The 23,479-nt window shown below is 39.7% G+C and overlaps 2 protein-coding genes across 2 annotated transcripts; both read right to left on the bottom strand.

The window, feature by feature from the left end:
- Window positions 1-1,943: 1,943 nt before the first annotated feature.
- Window positions 1,944-8,864, bottom strand: LOC117810432 (up-regulator of cell proliferation-like). Its single transcript, XM_034680268.1, has 2 exons — window positions 8,843-8,864; window positions 1,944-7,894 (listed from the first exon to the last, which is right to left on the bottom strand). Exons 1-2 carry the CDS (start codon window positions 8,862-8,864, stop codon window positions 3,228-3,230), a joined length of 4,689 nt encoding a protein of 1,562 aa, XP_034536159.1. The 3' UTR covers window positions 1,944-3,227.
- A 5,141-nt stretch (window positions 8,865-14,005) lies between these two features.
- Window positions 14,006-20,080, bottom strand: LOC117810910 (up-regulator of cell proliferation-like). The gene is made up of 2 exons (XM_034680909.1): window positions 20,056-20,080; window positions 14,006-18,751 (listed from the first exon to the last, which is right to left on the bottom strand). The coding sequence occupies exons 1-2, from the start codon at window positions 20,078-20,080 to the stop codon at window positions 14,073-14,075; spliced, it is 4,704 nt and encodes a 1,567-aa protein (XP_034536800.1). The 3' UTR covers window positions 14,006-14,072.
- Window positions 20,081-23,479: the final 3,399 nt, after the last annotated feature.

The following is a 23,479-nucleotide window of genomic DNA, read 5'->3' as shown; positions in this document are numbered from 1 at the left end:
AAGGACCTTCCAGTAACTGGAACCATAACAAAAAAACATGTCCCAAAGCTGTGCCGGTTGCCTGATGACAAACAACTAAAAAGAGAAGGGAGGGGAGCGTCAGTGATGGTAGTCAGAAGTCGTCCTGAGTTGGCCATCACCAAATGGTTTTGACAACAAGCAAGTGCTGATGGCTTCTACTGCACATGGGAAAGATCCTGAAGATGTCTGCACCAGATGGTTGAAGAAAGTCAAAGTCCAGGTCCAGGTGAGAAGACCCGCAGTCATTAGGGAGTACAATGAAAACATGGGTTGTGCGGACCTCTGTGATCTCACGCTGAGCTTCTACCGCATGGCAAGCAGAACCAAGAAATGGACCATGCGTGTGATTGCTCATTTCTTTGATGCTGCCATCACCAATTCATGGATCCAAATATTTTTGTAAGATTCCAAATTTTAGGTTGTTGTTTTAGCTCCATAGAGGCAGGAAATCACAAAAAAAGTTAAATTGCAAGATACCTTTTTTTTCCTCGTAGCTCAGGAGGATAAATAAACTTATTATTGTTATTATTTGTTGAGCTCATCATCAACCCTTTGATCCATCAAATGTGAAATAACGAAATGAAATTGCTCAGCATGGTATTTAAATATGAGTTTACATGTTCTCCCCGTGTATACGTGGGTTCTCTTTGGGTCTTCCCTCAGTCCAAAGAGATGCTCGTCAGGTTATCTGGTGACTCTAAATTGCTGGTTTAGTGTTGTATAAACTTTTACTTTGCAAACATCTAAGTTACAGCCTACATTAGTTCAGTATCTTCTCTGTATTTTGCAGAGTATTGTGTGCTCTGTTCCTCTATAGATAGATCTTGTCTGTGAAGCATTTCATGCTTCTGGACTTTATTCATTGAAGATTCATGTGACCTGAGTGCCCCCTTGTGGATTTTACCTGCAGTAGTCTGTTATTGGGCATGTAGGTGTAGACTTCATGCACCTCAAAGTATTTGGTGCAGCAGATAAAACCTTTAAGTCTTATTTTGTAAGAACGTGAAAAGTAGCTGTTTGAAACAAGTACGCAAATCTATCAGTGAGTTGTATAACTGTGTGCAGTTTATGATTTACTTGTCCTGTGGACTGAGCAGTGGGTTAATCATCTAAAAGTCAGCCACTTTACTACTTCACTGTCGCACTTTAAGCTCTTTAAATCTTCATATAATGCTCGAACTTGTACTTTACTTTTACTTTTTACTTCTACCCCTTTCTTATTAACACAATCATCATATCTGAAACTCATCACTCAAGCTTTAATGTATTTCAGGGGAATCATCAATGATGTTTACTTTGCATAATTGTGAGCCACCTTCCCCACTGATTTGAACATGAGAGAGACGGCATTACACATAGACAATATAAGTCTTTGATTAATCTAGTAACAGGAAGTAATCTTTACAGTGAGGAGGAGGTGTTTAGTGAAAATTATGTCTGAGAGCGTCAGGGAGAGCTTAGAGCCACATAGATGAAGGTGAAGCAGCCAGCATGACCCACTGATTTAGAGCAGGTAGACTGGCCCATACACTGGAGCACATTACTGTGTATTATTCTCAGTATATTAACAATCATATAATAAAACAAGTATACAACGTGAATCAAACAGTGTTTTTAGACTGCAGCTTTGGATAACTAGTGTTCATAAATGCTTTCCATAGACTCTTAGTGTGATTATAACAAGATATGTTACTGACTAACAGCTGAAAAGAGTTATAGTTTAGAGTAGTGTTATTCAAGGACTCAAGGATTAAAGTCTGGCTCGTTATTATTAATAATGTGGAGTTAAATGTGCAAATGTGAGATGTTATTCTGATTGTTAAAAAGATTAAAAATGACAGAGAAATGTATTTATCCTGAAACTTTAATCACATTTATGACTTTACATCTGACAAAAGTCATTGAAGTATTTCTTTCACAATAATTTGTTTTCCAATAATCTTTGAAAATATATCATCAATATCTCTGATCGACTTGAATAAAGAACAAAAAAATAACATTTCACACCAAAAAAGTCAAATCAAAGCAGAATTCAGAAACTGTTAACAAATATGACAGCATGCATCTCTCTCCTTTACCTTCATCACATCATCATCTGTATGAGTTAACAAAATGTGGCCTCACTATTCCTCCTGGTTTCTTAAGATAACATAACAACATGACCAGCCAAGATTTATATTACACATTTACTGACTTCATCAATACACACACAAAAATATCATGTCTCACCTTTACTAAAGAAGAAGAAGAAAAAATAAAACACAAAAATCTTAAAAACTGTGATGACATTTTAGAAAACATGTTTATTTTTTCTTGAGCATTATCATCCAGAGCATCAGCTTCTTGAGCTCTCTCCAGAGCAGAGCAAATACATCAATAACACAAAACACAATATATTTAAAACACAATAAGATCGTGTTTAAGTCAAACCTTTAGTGTAGATACATCAAGTCAAAGGTAATTTTTCTACATTTCTTATTTTCTGACTGCATCAAATACTCTCATTTTCCTCTTGTGTGTTTTCTTACACACAGTTTTGTAAATCCAGCTGTGAGGCAACAAATGAACCATTTGAACATAAACATGGAAAAACATCTCATATTCTCCTCATGATTGTTAAAGTATATCATCATCATTTCATCATCATCATTACTGTGTTACCAGGTATAATGCACACAGCCATATAACAACATTAAAACATCAGAGTCACAGAATAAACATAAAAACATCTTTTTCATGCTGTCTTAAAGAACATTATTATCATTGCAATCCTTGTTATGAGCACATGTTAAATTACACACAGTTATAAATCAATATATCAGCATGAACGTGAAAAAACAACTTCAGAGAAGTAGAAGAAACAAGAGGTACAAAAAAGAAGTAACATGATATTCGCTTTCATGTCTTTGAGTTCATGATTATCTTAGTCATTGTCAGCATCTCACTGTGTAAAGCTCAGTATGAACATGTTTTGTCGGCATCTTTGAAAAGAAAAAAGTCACAAACTCAAAAGGGATTACATCGTCCTCATTAGACTCATCATTTGTCGTTCTCTCTCATTCGACTCATTGTTCTGCTGAATGCTCGAACGCTTCCAGTCCTGTCAGGGTCTCTTATTCCTCTTCTTCTATTGAACATTTGCATATGGGAAGCCTCTCACATGTTCATGTGTCTGTTAGAGGATATCTGTCAGGGTTGTACAGTGTTCACTTTACGTTAAAGGCTTCTTTCAAGCTTTTCAGTGCTTGTTCCTTTGTGATACTCCTCCAGGCCTCTGGTACATCAGCGGACTTGCATTTGTATTTTTCAGCAAATCTGTCATTGTATGTTACCAGGACATACTTCCAGTAGTCAGAGGCCGTTATAGTGCGGTCAGGAGGAATGTGCCAGTCTGGGTAGTACTTAGTGTACTCCTTGTAAGGATGCGCCTCCCATTCAGTATCTGCATTCATGAATATACCTTCACCGTGGACATCTGTTGTACACAGGGTTTCAAGCAACTTCTCAGTTTCTTCATCCCTGTACGCAGCAAGACCTTGAGGCCGATGCAAAGCAGCATGATGCTTCTCGTGATCTTTGCCTGCAGCCTCACAGGGAACTTTACAAAATGGACATTGACGTCCACAGCCAAACACCCTCTTAAAGAGCTCAACATGTGGTTTGGTGGGGAGTTTCTTAAGAGTCTCAGAGATGTTAGACTTTGTGAGTTCCTCCTGCAGCTCTTTATTTAAGTCCTCCAGAGAGATTTTGAGGCTGTTGATAAACTGTTGGCTTGTGCATTGAATTTGGAATAGGGTGGTTTTTTCATCCTCCTCTGAAATTGAGATGTCTTTGATCAAATACCTGCGTATGTTGTTGATGAGGGCTGGGATGCTTTCCTTGCTATCTGGCAACAAAGTGCCATCAGTGCATTTTGTGGACTGCTTTATTGCTTCTGAGATTTTGTCGACTATGACCTGCAGAACTTTATTCTTCAGCTTGCACAGAGTCTGGTCCTCTGACATTTTTTGTCGGATGTGCTTGAAGATCCAGCTCTTCATATAAGTTTCGTACCTCCGGATGTACTTGACAAAACTGTCAAAGTCTTCCTTTAGCAGCAACTCTTCCTGGATGTTGTACTGGAAAAAGGAGCGGGAACTGTACTCTGCTGAATGGCAGATTTCATCCAAAATCTCTACTCCCAGAGATCTAGTGATGTAGTCCTCAACAGCAGGTTTGATACAACTTCTGACATAGTCAGTTGCTTTGCGTTGGAAGTGGTCTCTCTCTTTGCATAGATCAATAAAATTGGACATGTACTGCTTCTTCTTCTCCTCCAGCTTAAGTTTTGGATCTCTTCTAATCAAGTATTTCCTGTGCATCTGCAGGAACTCTCTTGTAGCAATTCCACAAATGTGGAGTTTCAGGTCAGTGACAAACTTCTGCTTGCATTTCTTTCTGCTCTGCTTCAGGGATTCATCGATCTTTTCTAAGAGATCCTTTGTGAAAGATTCATGATAATCTCTCTCTGTTTTTGCAATGTCTTCCACAAACTGTGTGAAAGACTCAATCACATCGTCTGCCAGGCTCTGGAGTTCTCTCTGTATATTTTTCTGAAAAAAGAAATTTAGAACATTTTTCATGTTTATGTGTTCAGTTTTGGCCTTGAATTGCCCCAACCCACTTTCTCTGAGGTCTGTGATTTTGCTTAATTCTTCACTGACATTGAGATTTAAGAGATGTTTCTTTAACTGGTCGAAGATTTCAGCAGGCATATCTTTTTCTTTCAGGCCAGATACATTTACAGTGACCTCAGCCCACATCTTTTCAAACTCTTCTTCCAGTTCCTCTTCAGACAGTGAGCGTTTTTTGCAGTCACTCAAGAGTTTCATGATCCGTTCTTCAATCACTTCTCTGTGTTTTCTCTGAAGGTCTTCTGCCTTTTGTGAACTTTTTTTGTACTCAAGTGCACGATCCAAGTCACTGTTTGCTGAATGTTGGATTTCTTTTGCCAGACTCTTGATTTGGTTAAAAAATCCACTTTTGAATTTTTCTATCAGATTCACGTGTCCATCTTTCCTTTTGTAGTAGTCCACGAGTTTCTGATGCATTATTGTTTGTTGGTCTGCTATTTTCTTCGATACTTCAGACTTTTTGGATTCAACCATTTCAGTCCAATGATCAAGCTTGTTGTCAGCATTTAAGATTTCAATTTCAGCTGCTTCTTCCCAGATGGAGATCTCTCTTCTGAACTCCCATTCCCATTGACTGAACTCTTTGCAAAGGTTGTCATAGGCGTTAGCCACCAGAGTGTTTCTGAAGCCAAAGATGAAGTTCTCAAACATGACTGCTCTCCAGAGACTTCTCATCCACTCTAGAAACTCAGGGATCTTGGACACATCATCACCTTTGTCTCTTTTTACTGTTTCTAAGAGATTTCTCTTGAAATCTGCGACAGCTTCACTGTAACCTGTGTTGACGGGAGCCATCGGTGGAGTCCCGTGCCACAGTCCTGGGATGTACCAGTTATTTTTTTCCAAGTCATAGTCCATCACATCTGTGAATAACTTTATGGAGGGATGTCTTTCCATTTTGGCTGCGATTTGGGTCATTTCATTGAGTTGGTCCAAAATAACCTTTCTCTCTGTCAGGGTCTTTGCATGGGCAGAAACTCCACCAACATTTTGGTGCACAAAGTGGCAAACTGGCTTTTTCCCAATTTTCTTCATCCTCAAGAATGCATGAGTTGCAATCTGCAAAAAATCTTTCATTTCAGTGAAGTTCTCCATTGCAACATTGATGATGGTGACATCACTTAAGCCAATAACAAGAGTTGCCAGCTGGTTGTCATGCTCATAGCTGTCCTCCAGCTGTGCTAAAGAAGGAGACCTAAGACCCTCTGTGTCAATGAGAATTATGAAGTCATAGTTTAACTGGTTTCGCATGTCTTCACCTACTCTGAGAAAGAGCATGTAGGCTCCTCTTGTGCATCTGCCACTGCTGACAGGAAACTGTACACCAAACATGGTGTTAAGAAGAGTTGACTTCCCTGTGCTTTGAACCCCCAGCACAGTCAGCACCAACAGTCTGCTCTTCCCTCCAACCTTGTTGTGGAGCTCCATCAGCACATCTGTCACCCATCTCTGTGGGATGTTGGAGGCATCTCCATCAAGAAGCTCTAAAGGATATCCATCCAGCAGCATTTCAGCAGCCAAACCAGGAAGACGAGTTATTGTATCATCAGTTTGTTGTGACTGTGAGGAAAACTCATAGATCAGCCCCATCTCTCTCATGTAATGCTCCAGACCCAAAGAGCTTTCCAGCAAAGCCTGATCCAACTCTGCGATGGGTTTTGTATCTTTTTTGCTGCACTGTTCTTTAGATTCTTTGCGCAGTTCGGTCAGTTTCTCCCGAGAATGTGCAATTAACATGAATTTCATCCACTTCAGAAAATAATCTCTTCTGTCTTTGTCATCCGTGGATAATGTTTCAACAAAAGTTTTCATTCCCATGGACAGCTGTTGTTCCATTTGCTCCTTCACAATTCTTTGTTTTTCTTTCTGTAACATAGATTTATAATGTTCCCCCCCTGATTCACCAGCATCTTTCATCCTACAGTCCTCCATCTCTAACTGTGATAACTTTTTCCAGTTTTCTCCTTGCAGTGGAAGTTGTTGTTTCTTGTAGTCTGGTATACTTTGTTTACTAGTGCCTAGCATTATCTCTTCAGCCGCTTTCTTTTGTTTGTGAGTTTTGCCTTCATCCTCGGACAGACCAAGTTCAACCGCTTTTTCAATCATATTTACAATGCTTACTGTTGTGTTTACATCAGTCAACAATTTCTTGATAGCCACACGAAGTCTCTTTGAAAACTCTGCCACGTTAACCCTTCGGTCTTTGGTTTTCACATTGGTCTTTGGTAGATCTAGTTCTTTCTTTAATGCTTTCACTGACATGTCTTCTTCGGCATTCCCATCCTTCTGATTAACAACTAAGAACAGTTTGGATCTGACATCTTGAGGAATCAGTGAAGTCAGGATCTTGTGCTCGTTTTCTTCAACTTTGTCCAAGAATACAAAGGTAGCAGTCGACACTTTGAATAGGAAGCTGAACTGAGTGAGCGACAGATCAATGTCTCCTCTCAAATTTGCCAGAACAGTTGGTTTTGGAAACGCATCAGTGTTTTCAGTACCACATGGAAGGTACCAGCAAACCTCTACCAATCCACCTGCAACACTTTTGTCAAGTGAACCTCCTTCCATATCCCTGTGAATGAACATGTTTTGATTCAGTTGGCCACGGCTCAGAAGATTGTTTAGAATCTGAGACTTGGATAAGCTGCAGTTTTTCAGCCTCACAAAAGAGTAGAATGGTATATCTGCATGGACAATGTTGTTTTCAACAAACCCCTTTGATTCAGATATATCATGTGGTCGCCACTCTTTGACGATGTCTCTCAGAGCCCACAGCATCAAGGTACACTGACTTTTGTTTCCATGGGGCAACAGCAGTGGGACAGAAAACTGGCACATTGACATCTTCGAGGCCATTTCTTGTTGCAAGAAGCTGTCAGCACAAAGAAAGAGAGCTACTATGAGGTCAAGTGGATTTACCTGATTGTCTGCAGAGTCATCTGCAGTATAAAGGTCTTTGTCATAGTCATCTTCATCACTGTTATCCTCCTCATCATTATCTGTGTTTGATAACTGAGTACAGTCTCTGCATTCTGCATTGATTCTGAAGAGTCTCCTGAGGAAACACCACGGGATCTCCTCCACTGATGAAACAGCTTCATCATACACGCTGCTTTTGTTGATCTCCAAGAGGGATCGAAGAGTGAGCTTGTTGGGATAGAATTTCTCCAGTCCAAGTTTTGACAGAAAGTTTATCAGGACTGTTAAAGAAACAAAGAGACAACAAAAAAGTAATTAGATATCAAAGATTTTAAAAACACTCTCTTGAGTAAATGTTAAAACAGGTAGTTTGAATATATGTACAAGCCAGGTTGAGTAGACTGTTTCAAATTTAAATTCATTAATACAGTTACTTATCAACATTAGATATATTATCAGTGTCATTTTAAACTAATTGAATTATCAGAAACATTATACCTCCTCTGCAGCAGGGGGAAATGCGTGTCACGATTGACCTGTCTGTGTAATTTTAAGACATCTGAGCCGTTGATCTGAACAAATATTACTTTGACTTTTTTTACAATCAATTGGAATTGCTATCTCGGAGCCACATCAGGTCTGCATCTGCCATGCTCAGTATATCCAAACTCAAAGCACTCACTTCTGCTGCTTCAGCGTTACACAAGTGAGTCATAATATGGACACATAGTTAAAAGGAAACTGAACATGTTGCACTACAGCTGCAGAAGTCTTCTTGTATTTGAACAACTTTTTGTACACAAACTTGGTCAGTTTTAAGGTCAAGGTTCCTTTTTCTGAAATTTGACATTAATCCAGGAAGTGTCAGACATTTATCATTTAAAAAAAAAATTCCCCTTTAGATAGTTTCATGACACATTGATGCAGAAGAATACCCCAGAATACAATAACATGTTTTTCACTCTAAATGCTCTGTGGAAGGATCCTCAAAAACTGTTGGTAAATTTAATTAGCACATAATAATCAGGATAACCGTGAAACTGAGATTATTTCTCTGACAATAATTGTGCTACATAAATCTTTAATCGTTGCATCCCTACTGTGCAGTACTGTTGTTCCACCTTCAAACTGAATATGAATCAAATAGCTCATAAACCAGTTATGGCTCATTATGTGTAACTGAAGGCTGCAAGAATGAACATGTAGAGATGATTTTAAATGGAGTGTACCTGTTGGCTCCCCTCCATCCATGTTCAGTGTTGTTGTGATCTGACTTCCCTGGTATCTCCCGTGCTTTCAAACCTAGAGGCAACAACAACAATGATCACATTGTGTTTTTGAAGTTCATTTCAGATCAATTTCAAACAACCTCAACGGATCAATTAAAACACTGCACACAGAGTTCCTTTGTCGCTGATCAGATACAGCTAAGAACAACTTCCCTGTAAAGATGCCACCCCCCCCCCCCCAGAATAATGGTAGGGGGAACACTGCCTTTGAGTTTATATTTTTGTAATTGAGCTTTCCAGACAGTTCCAATGAAATTGCTGAAATATGAATCCTAATCCTAAACAATGTTCAACTTTCAAATCACATCATCTTTTATTTTATGTCTACCTAGAATTGTGTGTGCAAAGTCTTTGTCATATAACACAACTAAATTCAAATAAGGATGTGTAGGGTAAAAGGGACAGAGTACAAGATTCTTCACTATGCAAACCACAGAGAAAATAAGCTTTAAACATTAATATAATCTGAGCCTCCCATCACACAGCAGCCTACAATTTACACAATATCTTTTATTTTTTGCATCCATTTTTAAAAATCTTTTACCACATATGTTGTCGTACAGTTAATTCAATCCTAGATCAGTCATAATAACACTCAATTCTCATTCCCATCTAATAAAACAAATTAAATTATATTCTTTCAAAAAGGTTTACCTGCAGGCTCTTCTTCATGTGTCTTCAGTGTCAACACACTCAGCATGGTAATTTTTACTTGTTGTTGCTTTCAAACCTGAATAAAAATATAATGTGATACCTTTACTTTCACATTATATATTTTTTATGTTTTCAGATCACTCACTAAGATTAAATCAGATCAATAAAAACATGACCCACACAGTATCCTTCAGACCTCATAAGAATCAGTAAAGTCTAAGTTGAACTCACCAGGTCTATATCAGTAGAAGAGTCTGAGGCTGTCTGTGTCCGTGGTACATTTATATTGTTCTGAAATCGAAAGCATTTAATCAACCTGAATAACAGGTTTTATAGCTTTGAGTTTAATGTCCTGGGCAACAACCTTCAGAGAACCTGGAAAAAAACAACATGAGAGTTCTTAAACTGAGAAATGTTGTCCAGCAGGTAAACACACACCCATGTGTATCAGCACCACCTTTTCTTTTCACACAATCTATTTCTCAGAAATCCTCATCTGGCAGCTGTAATGTTTGTCATGTGGCTTTTGACAGTGACTTTCTGGTGTGAAAATATTTTATGTAAAAAAATCAGGTTGTATCAGTTCCTGTGCTCACCATACCTGATTTGTTGGCTTGTGCAGTGTGCTTGGCAGACTCTTCTGTGTTGTGTTGTGTTGTCGGAAAATAAGCTGATGTGACCTTTGATGCAGGTTAAATCAGCATTTAAGGAAGAGAACCACACCTCAGCTGCACCTCTTCCAGTATTCCTTTTGATAATAGGCTCAGCCCCTCCTCTTCTTTCACTTTTTTACTCTGCAACCCTCTCTTCCTACCTTTTTTGCTCCCTCGCTGATTCTTTCTGACCATCTATGAAAAATAGTTTCTATAAGGGGTGCTGGTATAATGTAGATGACCAACTCAGTGGCCTGTCTGCAAGAACAGAAGACACTGAGACGAGCCTTCCAGTCCAAAGAATATTTATTATAACTGATCCAACTGGTTAGTCTGTTGAAATGGTTAAACAAAAGATAACATAAATTATTGTGATAGTTATCATTCATTCTATTAAATTAACAACTGTAAATAAATATATACATACATACATCTATAAGGCAAATTAAGAAAACTACACACTTTAAATAAAGGAAAACTCACAGATCAAATACACAGTTGCTCAGTTGTGGAGATGTAGGATAAACAGCCAGCAGCCAGCTCCATTGTTCTCTCAGAAGGGCTCACACAGGTGAGCTGGCTGTATGGGGTAAGACTACTGTCAGAAGATTTGTGTGTACACACATACAAAATCATGCATATTTTTAAAATGCATGCATGCCAGTCTGTAGTTGCATGACAATGTATTGTGTGTTTTCTCTGTGAGAATACAACTTGTGAAATTACAACTAAACAAAATTACAAACACGGATTGCATTTTTGCAATTGCGTTTCCTTCATCATGAATACGAATCTGACAACCGAGACAGAACTGTCAAAACTACGTCACGAGGTAACAGGCATTATGCATCGAGAGGAAGATAACATCGATTCTTCACACTGCGCATGCGTCGTGAAACTGAGCGTTGTTTTGTTGGCATGGCGGCAGAATGAACGGGGAGGAACGTACTCAGGTAAAGTTTATCCATTTTTAAGTTGTTTTAACAAAATATCGAAGCGGTGGCACTAAAGTGGCTCTAATATTCTCTGTGAGCTAGTTTTTGTCTCTAGATAAGTAATTTCATCGATTTCTTTATGCTGTGCAGTTAACAGATATCCTCAACACAGCACACAGCTTGGTGTCAATGTTGAACAGAAGGCTAAGTTCTCCAGAGAATGCCAGTACAGCTATACAGGGAAATACAACACAACCTGCTGAGGGACAGAGAGCCCAGACAGAGACACCCTAACAGTCAGGTCAACAGGGAAGGATCCCCCAGCGCAATAACTCCGGGCAGTCAATCAGATGGTATGATTTTGTATGTGTGTACACACAAATCTTCTGACAGTAGTCTTACCCCATATGGCTGCCCTTTAACAGCTCCAGAGCTCCTCCCACTCAGGCAGCATGTGAGAAGGCAAGGGACAGCTAGAAAGGAGGGGGGATTTAGACTTTTTGTTTGTGATAGAGAGATTGAGCTTTTGCAATACAACAATTGCAGTGTGCACATTATGTTTTTTTTCCAGTACTAATGTTTAATTTTTGACATGGTGTCAAAATGGAGCTGATTTAATGACTCAGTTCTGCTGTAGTCTGTGATTTGGTAAGCAGATGCAGACTTAATGCCCCTCAAAGTATTTGGTGCAGCAGATAAAACGTTAAGTCTTATTTGTCACTTTATAAAAACATAGAAAGTAGCTGTTTGAAACAAGTGAGTAAATCTAACAGTGAGTTGTAAAACTGTGTGCAGTTTATGATTTTCTTGTCATGTGGACTGAGCAGTGGGTTAATCATCTATGAGTCGGTCACTTTGCTACTTCACTGTCGCACTTTAAGCTCTTTAATTCTCCATATAATGCTAGAACTTGTGTCTTTACTTTTTACTTCTACCCCTTTCTTTTTAACACAATCATCATATTTGAAACTCATCACTCAAGCTTTAATGTATTTCAGGGGAATCATCAATGATGTTTATTTTGCATAATTGTGAGCCACCTTCCCCACTGATTTGAACCTGAGAGAGGCAACATTACACATAGACAATATGAGTATTTGATTAATCCAGTAACAGGAAGTAGACTTTACTGTGAGGAGGAGGTGTTTAGTGAAAATGATGTCTGAGAGCGTCAGGGAGAGCTTAGAGCCACATAGATGAAGGTGAAGAAGCCAGCATGACCCACTGATTTAGAGCAGGTAGACTGGTCCATACACTGGAGCACATTACTGTGTATTATTCTCAGTATATTAACAATCATATAATAAAACAAGTATACAACGTGAATCAAACAGTGTTTTTAGACTGTAGCTTTGGATAACTAGTGTTCATAAATACTTTCCAAAGACTGTTAGTGTGATTATAACAAGATATGTTACTGACTAACAGCTGAAAAGAGTTATAGTTTAGAGTAGTGTTATTCAAGGACTCAAGGATTAAAGGCTGGCTGGTTATTATTAATAATGTGGAGTTAAATGTGCAAATGTGAGATGTTATTTTGATTGTTAAAAAGATTAAAAATGACAGAGAAATGTATTTATCCTGAAACTTTAATCACATTTATGACTTTACATTTGACAAAGGTCATTGAAGTATTTCTTTCACAATAATTTGTTTTCCAACAATGTTTGAAAATATATCATCAATATCTCTGATCGACTTGAATAAAGAACAAAAAATAACATTTTACACCAAAAAAGTCAAATCAAAGCAGAATTCAGAAACGGTTAACAAGTATGACAGCATGCATCTCTCTCCTTTACCTTCATCACATCATCATCTGTCTGAGTTAACAAAATGTGGCCTCACTATTTCTCCTGGTTTCTTCAGATAACATAACAACATGACCAGCCAAGATTTATATTACACATTTACTGACTTCATCAATACACACACAAAAATATCACGTCTCACCTTTACTAAAGAAGAAGAAGAAATAAAACAGAAAAATCTTAAAAACTGTGATGACATTTTAGAAAACATGTTTCTTTTTTCTTGAGCATTATCATCCAGAGCATCAGCTTCTTGAGCTCTCTGCAGAGCAGAGCAAATACATCAATAACACAAAACACAATATATTTAAAACACAATAAGATTGTGTTTAAGTCAAACCTTTAGTGTAGATACATCAAGTCAAAGGTAATTTTTCTACATTTCTTATTTTCTGACTGCATCAAATACTCTCATTTTCCTCTCGTGTGTTTTCTTACACACGGTTTTGTAAATCCAGCTGTGAGGCAACAAATGAACCATTTGAACATAAACATGGAAAAACATCTCATATTCTCCTCATGGTTGTTAAAGTATATCATCATCATTTCATCATCATCATCATTACTGTGTTACCAGGTATAATGCACACAGCCATATAACAACATTAAAACACCAGAGAGTCAGAGAATAAACATAAAAACATCTTTTTCATGCAGTCTTAAAGAACATTATTATCATTGCAATCCTTGTTATGAGCACATGTTAAATTACACACAGTTATAAATCAATATATCAGCATGAACATGAAAAAACAACTTCAGAGAAGTGCTCCAAAAACAAGAGGTACAAAAAAGAAGTAACATGATATACGTTTTCATGTCTTTGAGTTCATGATTATCTTTGTCATGGTCAGCATCTCACTGTGTAAAGCTCATTATGAACATGTTTTGTCGGCATCTTTGAGAAGGAAAAAGTCAGAAACTCAAAAGGGATTACATCGTCCTCATTAGACTCATCATTTGTATTTCTCTCTCATTCGACTCATTGTTCTGCTGAGCGCTCGAACACTTCCGGTCCTGTCTGTTATTCCTCTTCTTCTTTTGAACATTTGCACATGGGAAGCCTCTCACATGTTCATGTGTCTGTTAGAGGATATCTGTCAGGGTTGTACAATGTTCACTTTACATTAAAGGCTTCTTTCAAGCTTTTCAGTGCTTGTTCCTTTGTGATTCTCCTCCAGGCCTTTGGTACATCAGCGGGCTTGGCTTCGTATTTTTCAGCAAATCTGTCATTGTATGTTACCAGGACATACTTCCAGTAGTCAGAGGCCATTATAGTGCGGTCAGGAGGAATGTGCCAGTTTGGGTAGTACTTAGTGTACTCCTTATAAAGATGCGCCTTCCATTTAGTATCTGCGTTCCTGAATTGATGTTCACTGTGGACATCTGTTGTACACAGGGTTTCAACCAACTTCTCAGTTTCTTCATCCCTGTACGCAGCAAGACCTTGAGGCCGATGCACAGCAGCATGATGCTTCTCATGATCTTTGCCTCCAGCCTCACAGGGAACTTTACAAAATGGACATTGATGTCCACAGCCAAACACCCGCTTAAAGAGCTCATCTTGTGGTTTGGTGGGGAGTTTCTGAAGAGTCTCAGAGATGTTGGACTTTGTGAATTCCTCCTGCAGCTCTTTGTTTAAGTCCTCCAGAGAGATTTTGAGGCTGTTAATAAACTGCTGGCTTGTGCATTGAACTTGAAATAGGGTGGTTTTTTCATCCTCCTCTGAAATTGAGATGTCTTTGATCAAATACCTGCGTATGTTGGTGATGAGTGCTGGGATGCTTTCCTTGTTATCAGGCAGTGAAGTGCCATCAGTGCATTTTGTGGACTGCTTTAATGCTTCTGAGATTTTGTCAACTATGACCTGCAGAACTTTATTCTTCAGCTTACACAGAGTCTGGTCCTCTGACATTTTTTGCAGGACATGCTTGAATATCCAGTCCTTAACATACATTTCATAACTGCAGGTGAACCTGACAAATCTGTCAAAGTCTTCCTTTCCCAGCAACTCTTCCTGGATGTTGTACTGGAAAAAGGAGCGGGAACTGAACTCTGCTGAATGGCCACTTGTCAATATTTCATCCACAATCTCTACTCCCAGAGATCTACTGATGTAGTCCTCAACAGCAGGTTTGATACAACTTCTGACATAGTCAGTTGCTTTGCGTTGGAAGTGGTCTCTCTCTTTGTATAGGTCGATACAATCTGACATGTACTGCTTCTTCTTCTCCTCCAGCTTAAGTTTTGGATCTCTTTTAATCAAGTATTTCCTGTGCATCTGCAGGAAATATCTTGAAGCAATTCCACAAACGTGGAGTTTCAGGTCAGTGACAAACTTCTGCTTTAATATCTGTTGGCCTTTCTTCAGGGATTCATCGATTTTTTCCAAGAGATCTTTTGTGTCAGATTTATGATAATCTCTGTCTGTTTTTGCAATATCCTGAACAAATCGTGTGCAAGACTCAATCACATTGTCTGCCAGGCCCTGGAGTTCTCTCTTCATGTTTTTCTGCATGATGAAATTCAAAACATTGTTTAAAAAGTTTGTTTCAAAATGTTCAGTTTTGGCCTTGAATTGCCCCAACCCACTTTCTTTGAGGTCTGTGATGTTCTGTAATTCCTCACTGACATTGAGATTTAAGAAATGTTTCTTTAACTGGTCGAAGACTTCAGCAGGTATATCTCTTTCTTTCAGGCCAGTTACATTGATAGTAACCTCAGCCCACATCTTTTCAAACTCTTCTTCCAGTTCCTCTTCAGACAGTGAGCGATCTTTGCAGTCACTCAAGAGTTTCATGACCTGTACTTCAATCACTTCTCTGTGTTTTCTCTGAAGGTCTTCTGCTTCTTTTGAACTCTTTTTTTGCTCACGTGCACAATCCAAGACATTGTTTGCTGAATGTTGGATTTCTTTTGCTAGACTCTTGATTTGGTTAAAAAAATCACTTTTGTTTTTTTCTATCAGATTCACATGTCTGTCTTTTCTTTTGTAGTAGTCCAGGAGTTTCTGATGCATTCTTTTTTGTTGGTCTGCTATTGTCTTGGATCCTTCAGACTTTTTGGATTTGAGCATTTCTTTCAAGTGATGAAGCTCAGATTCATTGTCAGCATTTAAGATTTCCATTTCAGCTGCTTTTTCCCAGATGGAGATCTCTTTTCTGAACTCCCATTCCCATTGATTGAACTCTTTGCAAAGGTTGTCATAGGCGTTAGCCACCAGAGTGTTTCTGAAACTAAAGATGAAGTTCTCAAACTTGACTGCTCTCCAGAGACTTCTCATCCACTCTAGAAGCTCGGGGATCTTGGACACATCATCACCTTTGTCTGTTTTTACTGTTTCTAAGAGATTTCTCTTGAAATGTTCAACAGCTTCACTGTAACCTGTGTTGACGGGAGCCATAGGTGGAGTCCCGTGCCACAGTCCTGGGATGTACCAGTTATTTTTTTCCAAGTCATAGTCCATCACATCTGTGAATAACACATTGTCCTGCTCTTCCATATAGGCTGCGATTTGGGTCATTTCATTGAGTTGGTCCAAAAGAAGTTTTCTCTCTGTCAGGGTCTTTGCATGGGCAGAAACTCCAGCAACATTTTGGTGCACAAAGTGGCAAACTGGCCTTTTCCCAACTTTCTTCATCCTCAAAAATGCATGAGTTGCAATCTGCAAAAAATCTTTCATTTCAGTGAAGTTCTCCATTGCAACATTGATGATGGTGACATCACTTAAGCCAATAACAAGAGTTGCCAGCTGGTAGTCATACTCAAAGCTGTCCTCCAGTTGTGCTAAAGAAGGAGACCTAAGACCCTCTGTGTCAATGAGAACTATAAAGTCATAGTTCAACATGCTTTGCATGTCTTCACCTACTCTGAGAAAGAGCATGTATGCTCCTCTTGTGCATCTGCCACTGCTGACAGGAAACTGTACACCAAACATGGTGTTGAGAAGAGTTGACTTCCCTGTACTTTGAACCCCCAGCACAGTCAGCACCAACAGTCTGCTCTTCCCTCCAACCTTGTTGTGGAGCTCCATCAGCACATCTGTCACCCATCTCTGTGAGATGTTGGAGGCATCTCCATCGAGAAGCTCTAAAGGATATCCATCCAGCAGCATTTCAGCAGCCAAACCAGGAAGACGAGTTATCATATCATCAGTTTGTTGTGACTGTGAGGACAGCTCATAGATCAGCCCCATCTCTCTCATGTAATGCTCGATTCCTAAAGAGCTTTCCAGCAAAGCCTGATCCAACTCTGCAATCTGTTTTTTGTCTTTCTCTTCTTTATTGCAGTCTTTGGCCAACTTTTGACGCAGTAAAGACTGTTGCATGGCAGGCTGCAAATGTGCATTCAGTTTAAGATTCATCCACTTGAGGAAAAAATATCTTTGCATTTTGTCATGTTCAGATATTTGTTTAATGAAAGTATTCATAGCTGTGCTTGGTTTGTGTTCATGAAGCTTGTTCATTATCTCTTGTTTATCTTCTTGCAGCTGAGATTTGTAGTCCTCCAGTCCACAGTCACCAGCCTTTTTTAACCTGCATTCTTCCATTTCTAAATTTGATAACTTTTTCCAGTCCGCACCTTGCAATGGAAGTTGTTGCTTCTTGTAGTCTGGTATATGACACACACCGATTCCTTTCATAATCTCCACAGCAACCCTCTTTTGGTTTTCACTTGTGCATTCATCCACAGACAGACCAAGTTCAACGGCCTGGTCAAGCATATTTTCAATGTTTGTTGTAGTTTTGACTTCTTTTAATGAGTTAGTGATTGTTGTGCAAAGTTTCTCCGAAAACTCTACCACATTTTCCTGTGGGGTTTTGGATTTCACACGGGTCTTTGGTAAATCTAACTGTTCCACTGTTTTCTTGACAGACTCCATGTCCTCCTGATCCTTGCGGTTCACAACCAAGAACAGTTTAGATTTCACTTCCTGAAAAGATGTCAGAATCTCAAGCTCGTTTTCTTCAACTTTGTCCAGGAATACAAAGGTAGCAGTGGACACTTGATGAAGGAAGCTGAACTGTGTGAGTGATTGAGTTAAGTCTCCTCTCAGATTGGCGAAAGCCACCGGTTTTGGAAATTTGTCAAGATTTTCTCTGCCACTGGGAAGGTACCAGCAAACCTCGACCAATCCATTGGCAAGTTCCCTTTCATGAGCTCCTCCCTTCATTTCTCTGTTTATGAACATGTTATTGTACTGGCCGAGGCTGAGGATATGGTTCAAACACTGAGACTTAGATAAGCTGCAGTTTTTCAGCCTCACAAAAGAGTAGAATGGTATATCTGCTTGGACAATGCTGTTTTCAACAAACCCCTTTGATTCAGATATATCATGTGGACGCCACTCTTTGACGATGTCTCTCAGAGCCCACAGCATGAAGGTACACTGACTGTTGTTGCCATGGGGCAACAGCAGTGGGACAGAAAACTGGCACATTGACATCTTTAAGGCCATTTCTTGTTGCAAGAAGCTGTCAGCACAAAGAAAGAGAGCTACTATAAGGTCAAGTGGATTTACCTTATTGTCCGCAGAGTCATCTGCAGAAAAAAGGTCTTTGTCAAAGTCCTCATCGTTGTCTTCCTCATCATTATCTGTGTTGGATAACTGAGTACAGTCTCTGCATTCTGCATTGATTCTGAAGAGTCTCCTGAGGAAACACCACGGGATCTCCTCCACTGATGAAACAGCTTCATCATACACGCTGCTTTTGTTGATCTCCAAGAGGGACCGAAGAGTGAGCTTGTTGGGATAGAATTCCTCCAGTCCAAGTTTTGACAGAAAGTTGAACAGTGCTGTTCAAGAAAAAGAGAAGAACACATTTATAACAACAAATATTTATTTTATTTTTTTTGATTTATCTGTGATTGGCATTTGAGCCAATCATCTCATCTGATCATCTAGTCTGCTGTCACTGAACACAATTTGCAGCTGAAGGCGCAAGTGTAACTGAGTGTTCTGAGTTTGCTTATTGTGTATACATTATAAGAAAATAATAATACATGGGGCATTGATGTAGAACTAAAGCCATGATTTAAGTTTTAATGTAGAACTCACATGTGCACCACCAGACACGGTACAGGGAACAACATAATGCCCCATGCACCCTACAGGGACATATGGTTCAAAAAGGTGAAAACATAAACCAAGCACAGGACAGTCTGTTACATTAACATTAGCATGCTTGTGGCTAGCAGCAGCTGGCATACTGGCATGCCACTCCATAGCTCGTGGCATGCAACTTGGCGTGTTTCGATCTCATTGTCCCTCCCAATATTTACATTGTCCGTCTTGCAGCTGGATGCTGCCGTTGTGAATCATGCACTGTCTTGTGAGAGTTGAGTTCAAAGCAGCCTCCGATTTAAGCGTGCTGTAATGCATGCATACCAGTTTGGTGGGTCTCATGCAGCAGAACTTGTTAAACAGATTGAGTTTTACAACAATGCTAGCTGGATTAAGTTAAATGGAATAAACATAAGACATATTTTAGTTATTTTTTTAATCACTTATTTTTGTTAGTAGGAAAAAACAGTGTGCAGCTCAACTCTCTTATCTCTTGTGCAACTGTTATCTAGACAAACAAGTGTCGCATTGGGACTGGGTATCGCCAAAAAAGCTGATTAGGACATCCCTAGTTTCAAGTGTTTGCTGTGCGTTTTTGTCGGTTTTTGTTGTTGTTCATGTGTTATGTGCTAACTAATTACTTTAACTGTATAATGCCCTTTCAAACGCTCTTTTTATGAATGGTGCTTTACAAATAAACTTGCCTTGCCATTGCCAAAAAACATTGACCCCAGCTTAAACAGGAGGAGAGGGCAGTGCACTTTGGTTAGGGAGAGTGACTCTACAGTGTCTGAAGTATCAGAGCGGACCAAAGAGTAGGCTCACTCGGTCGTGCTACTTTCTTTTACTTCGCACCGTGGTTGCATCAGTGTAGAAGGAAGTAGGCCAAAGTCTGAATCATATGTGCGTAAATACCAAAATGCCTGTTTAAATCACTGATGACAGTATAGCAAAATTCATGTGTTGGCAGAAGGTGATAATGGTGTTGGTAATGCAACTGGTGCACTGCCTACCAGCATTCTGTAGGCTTTCCTACCTGGCTTCTTTTCTTCGGAGTCCATTTTTGAGGTCTGATGTTCTCTGCGCTCCTCCCTATAAACCTGAGGGAAAAACAAATAGGAATTTATTTCATGACACTGTTTAAAAAATTAAACCTTTCGTTTACATTGTCTGTGACCTCTCTTAAAAATGTAAACAATGTGACACATTTGGTTTTTACATGTAATGTTAAAACATAGACTAGCAAACAAACACCACCAATTTCAATGCTTTCTAATTAACAAATTAACAGTGAGTTATTTATGACACGTCTTCTTTATACAAAGCAAGCCGTGTTGTAAGCTGCTCTAATAAAATAATTTCCCCCAATGGGGAATAGGGATGGGTACCGAATTCGGTACTTTTATAGGTACTGACCGAATTCCGTTGGTTCTACCAAGTACCGATTCACGTAAAATCAAACGGTACCATGTTTCGGTACCTAAACGCATCCTTGTGACTGTGAGGGAGTGGAAGAGTAGGCGATTTTCCATACTTTTACCCTGTAATAAAGTCTAAAGAGACTGATCAGGTGGACGTCTCTGCTCTCTGCTCTCTGCATCTGCGCAAGAGCTCGCCAAACGTAGCCTGCAGCTGACGGGCGCGCGCGCACTCACCGCGAGGCAGAGCTGCAGGAGGATTAAGTTGAGACGGACTCTCTCGCTCCGACTACCTGCCCTGTTTATAACCGTTTCTGTGTGCGTGAATGCCCAACAGGTAAGTTGTGTGTCCTGTTATTATAAAGAGAGGGAGAACTGACTTATTCCCGTCTGCAGGTGCTCACGTGTGTTAACTGATAAACTCCCGAAAGAGCAAATAGACGCCACGAGCACGTGTCAGCTAATATCACCTATATAATCCTGTTTCTGTTCGTTTCATGTTAAATGAAATAAATGTTAAATTAAAAAAATTTGAGAATGTATTATTAAACGAATTAACATTTATTACCACATAAACACACAAAAGTACCGAAAATTGGTACCGTTGAGTACAGGTACCGATTCCCAGGTACCGGTTCAATAGTGAAAGGTACCCATCCCTAATGGGGAACCAATAAAGTATATCTTATCTTATATCTTATCTTAGGGTGTGCATTGCTGTCTAGATATAGTTGATGCTGCTGTACAGAGAGAAAAGATTGTTTTAGTTAGTGTTGCCTACGATTTATCCCTCTGCAAATGAAGTGTTTTTTTGCAAGCAACAAGACACTCAGCCTGTTTGTTGTCACATGGAACAGGTTGGGACTTCTTCATAAAGAAAAACATGTCATGCAAAAAATTATGCAGTTGAGTGAGTGAGCCAACTTCAGGTTGTTATTTTTGTCTGAATGAGAATGACCTGCTGCGTAGTTTATCAAGACAACGATTATCGTTACAGCTAGGGTTGCAAAGTTCCGTGAATTTTCAAACCTGGAAACCTTCAGTGGGAATTAACGGGAATTTATGGGAATAAACGGGAATAAACAAGGAATTTACTAAATTGAAGGTTGGCTCTTAATAGGGGACTTAAATATAGTAGGGGAAAATGTATTTTACCATAACCCTGACTAAAACAACCAGATTTCATGAAAGAAGATGCTTTTTTATTTGCATGTTGAATGGGACTTTTTTGGAGGGAGAGGGGCTCTTTTCATTTAACATTTTGAATGTGACTTTGTTGGGATGGATATTGAGATTACGAGTCTTCCAATGAGAGGCACAGCTGTCTGTGGGAACGCTGCAGCTGTTGTCTAGGAGGCTCAAACTCTGCTTCTTTACGTCACACTGGCTCGACAGCATCAATATGGCCACCGCCGCTGATTTGCCTCAAACACATTTCAGAAACAGATGGGTGACGTCACGGATACTACGTCCATAATTTATACAGTCTATGGCCATGACTTACAAAAATTATTCCTAATGTCATGTTGAAAACAGCAAGTCGGGCCATCTTTTTTTTTTCAGTTTTTCAGCCGAGTTCGCAAGGGTACGTATTAAAGAGATTTTGCCCTTCGCCTTTTCTCCGATCAAATCCGAACCATGCACATTCTGTAGTAGACACATTGATGCTTCAAAGTTGTTAAAAAAGTTTGCGATATCAGAACAGACATTTAGGCGATGCATCAAGCGCACATGTCTCGCCTTAAACAGGAAATTGATTTTTGGGGGCTTTAAAATGCACAAAATCTCACCAAATCAGCCACATGCATCAGCCACGCATCCCATTAATATATTTTGGGGCTCTCATCCAAAAAAATCAGAAATCTGCTCCATAGCGCTCCCTAAAGGGTTAAAAAAAAAAAAGGTAAAATAACCCTCCCCATAGAAGTTTTTTGAGCTACATGCATGAAGTCCACTTCCCCGCACCGCCGAAGGCTACTAAGAGAGGCGGTGAGGAGGAGCTCTGGAGCACTTCACCACTTCCAGCCGGAACAGGATCATCCCTCCTCTCTGCAACATTCACCTCTTTCCACCTCACCTCGGCACGCAAGTCCGCTCTCTCGAAACGCCACCAAACATGCACAGCCTCCCATAGTCAGCACACAGCCCTCAACCCCCGGTCCACTTTTCTCACCAACCACATTGATAATTGGTGACTCCATTATTAAGAAGGTCCGTTTCTTCGATGCAACCTCCCCCATCACCTCCACCCTCCCATGTCACGTTTCATATAGACACTCTCATCACCAATAGAAGCCAACAGAAGACAATATCTGCCTCTAACTCTGTGACATTATCAAATCTTTTAAAAATTCAGCCACGGCCCCCTCCTCCCCATCCATCCACATCACACCGTCACCTGAAACTGGCTCTACTCAACACCCGCTCCCTCAACAATAAAAGCCTCATCTTAAATGACTTCATAATCAACTCCAACCTGGACTTCCTCTGTCTCACTGAAACTTGGCATAGACCCTTGGACTATTTCTCATTAAACCAGGCCACACCTGCTGGATTCACCTACATGGACAAACCCCGCCCTGAAGGGCGGGGAGGTGGCATTGCAGCTATCTATAGGAAGGTCATCAAATCAACTCCACTTCACATCCCCCCTGTCAGCTCCTTCGAACAAATTGCTTTTAAACTCTCCGGTCCCACTCCACTGGTCACTGCCATTATCTATCGTCCCCCTAAGCCGAACCCCTCCTTCCTCTCTGACTTCTCTGATTTCCTAACCCAGCTCTGTGCCATCTCTCCTTCTGTTCTTCTCCTCAGTGATTTTAACATCCATATTGACAACACTGACTGCAAACTTGCCACAGAATTTTTACAACTGTTAAACTGCTTTAATTTTACACAGAACATCAACTTCCCTACCCATAACCGTGGACACACTCTGGATCTGGTCTGCTCCTCTGGTCTCAAAATTGCTCAACTCTCTAACCAAAACCTCCACATCTCGGACCATCTCGCAATCATCATGGATATTGACATCCCCATTCC

The sequence above is a fragment of the Notolabrus celidotus genome, chromosome 3, assembly GCF_009762535.1.
Source record: "Notolabrus celidotus isolate fNotCel1 chromosome 3, fNotCel1.pri, whole genome shotgun sequence".
Lineage (NCBI taxonomy): Eukaryota > Metazoa > Chordata > Actinopteri > Labriformes > Labridae > Notolabrus > Notolabrus celidotus.
The sequence above is the reverse complement of the archived record's forward strand: the minus strand, read 5'-3'. Positions and strand labels throughout refer to the sequence as shown.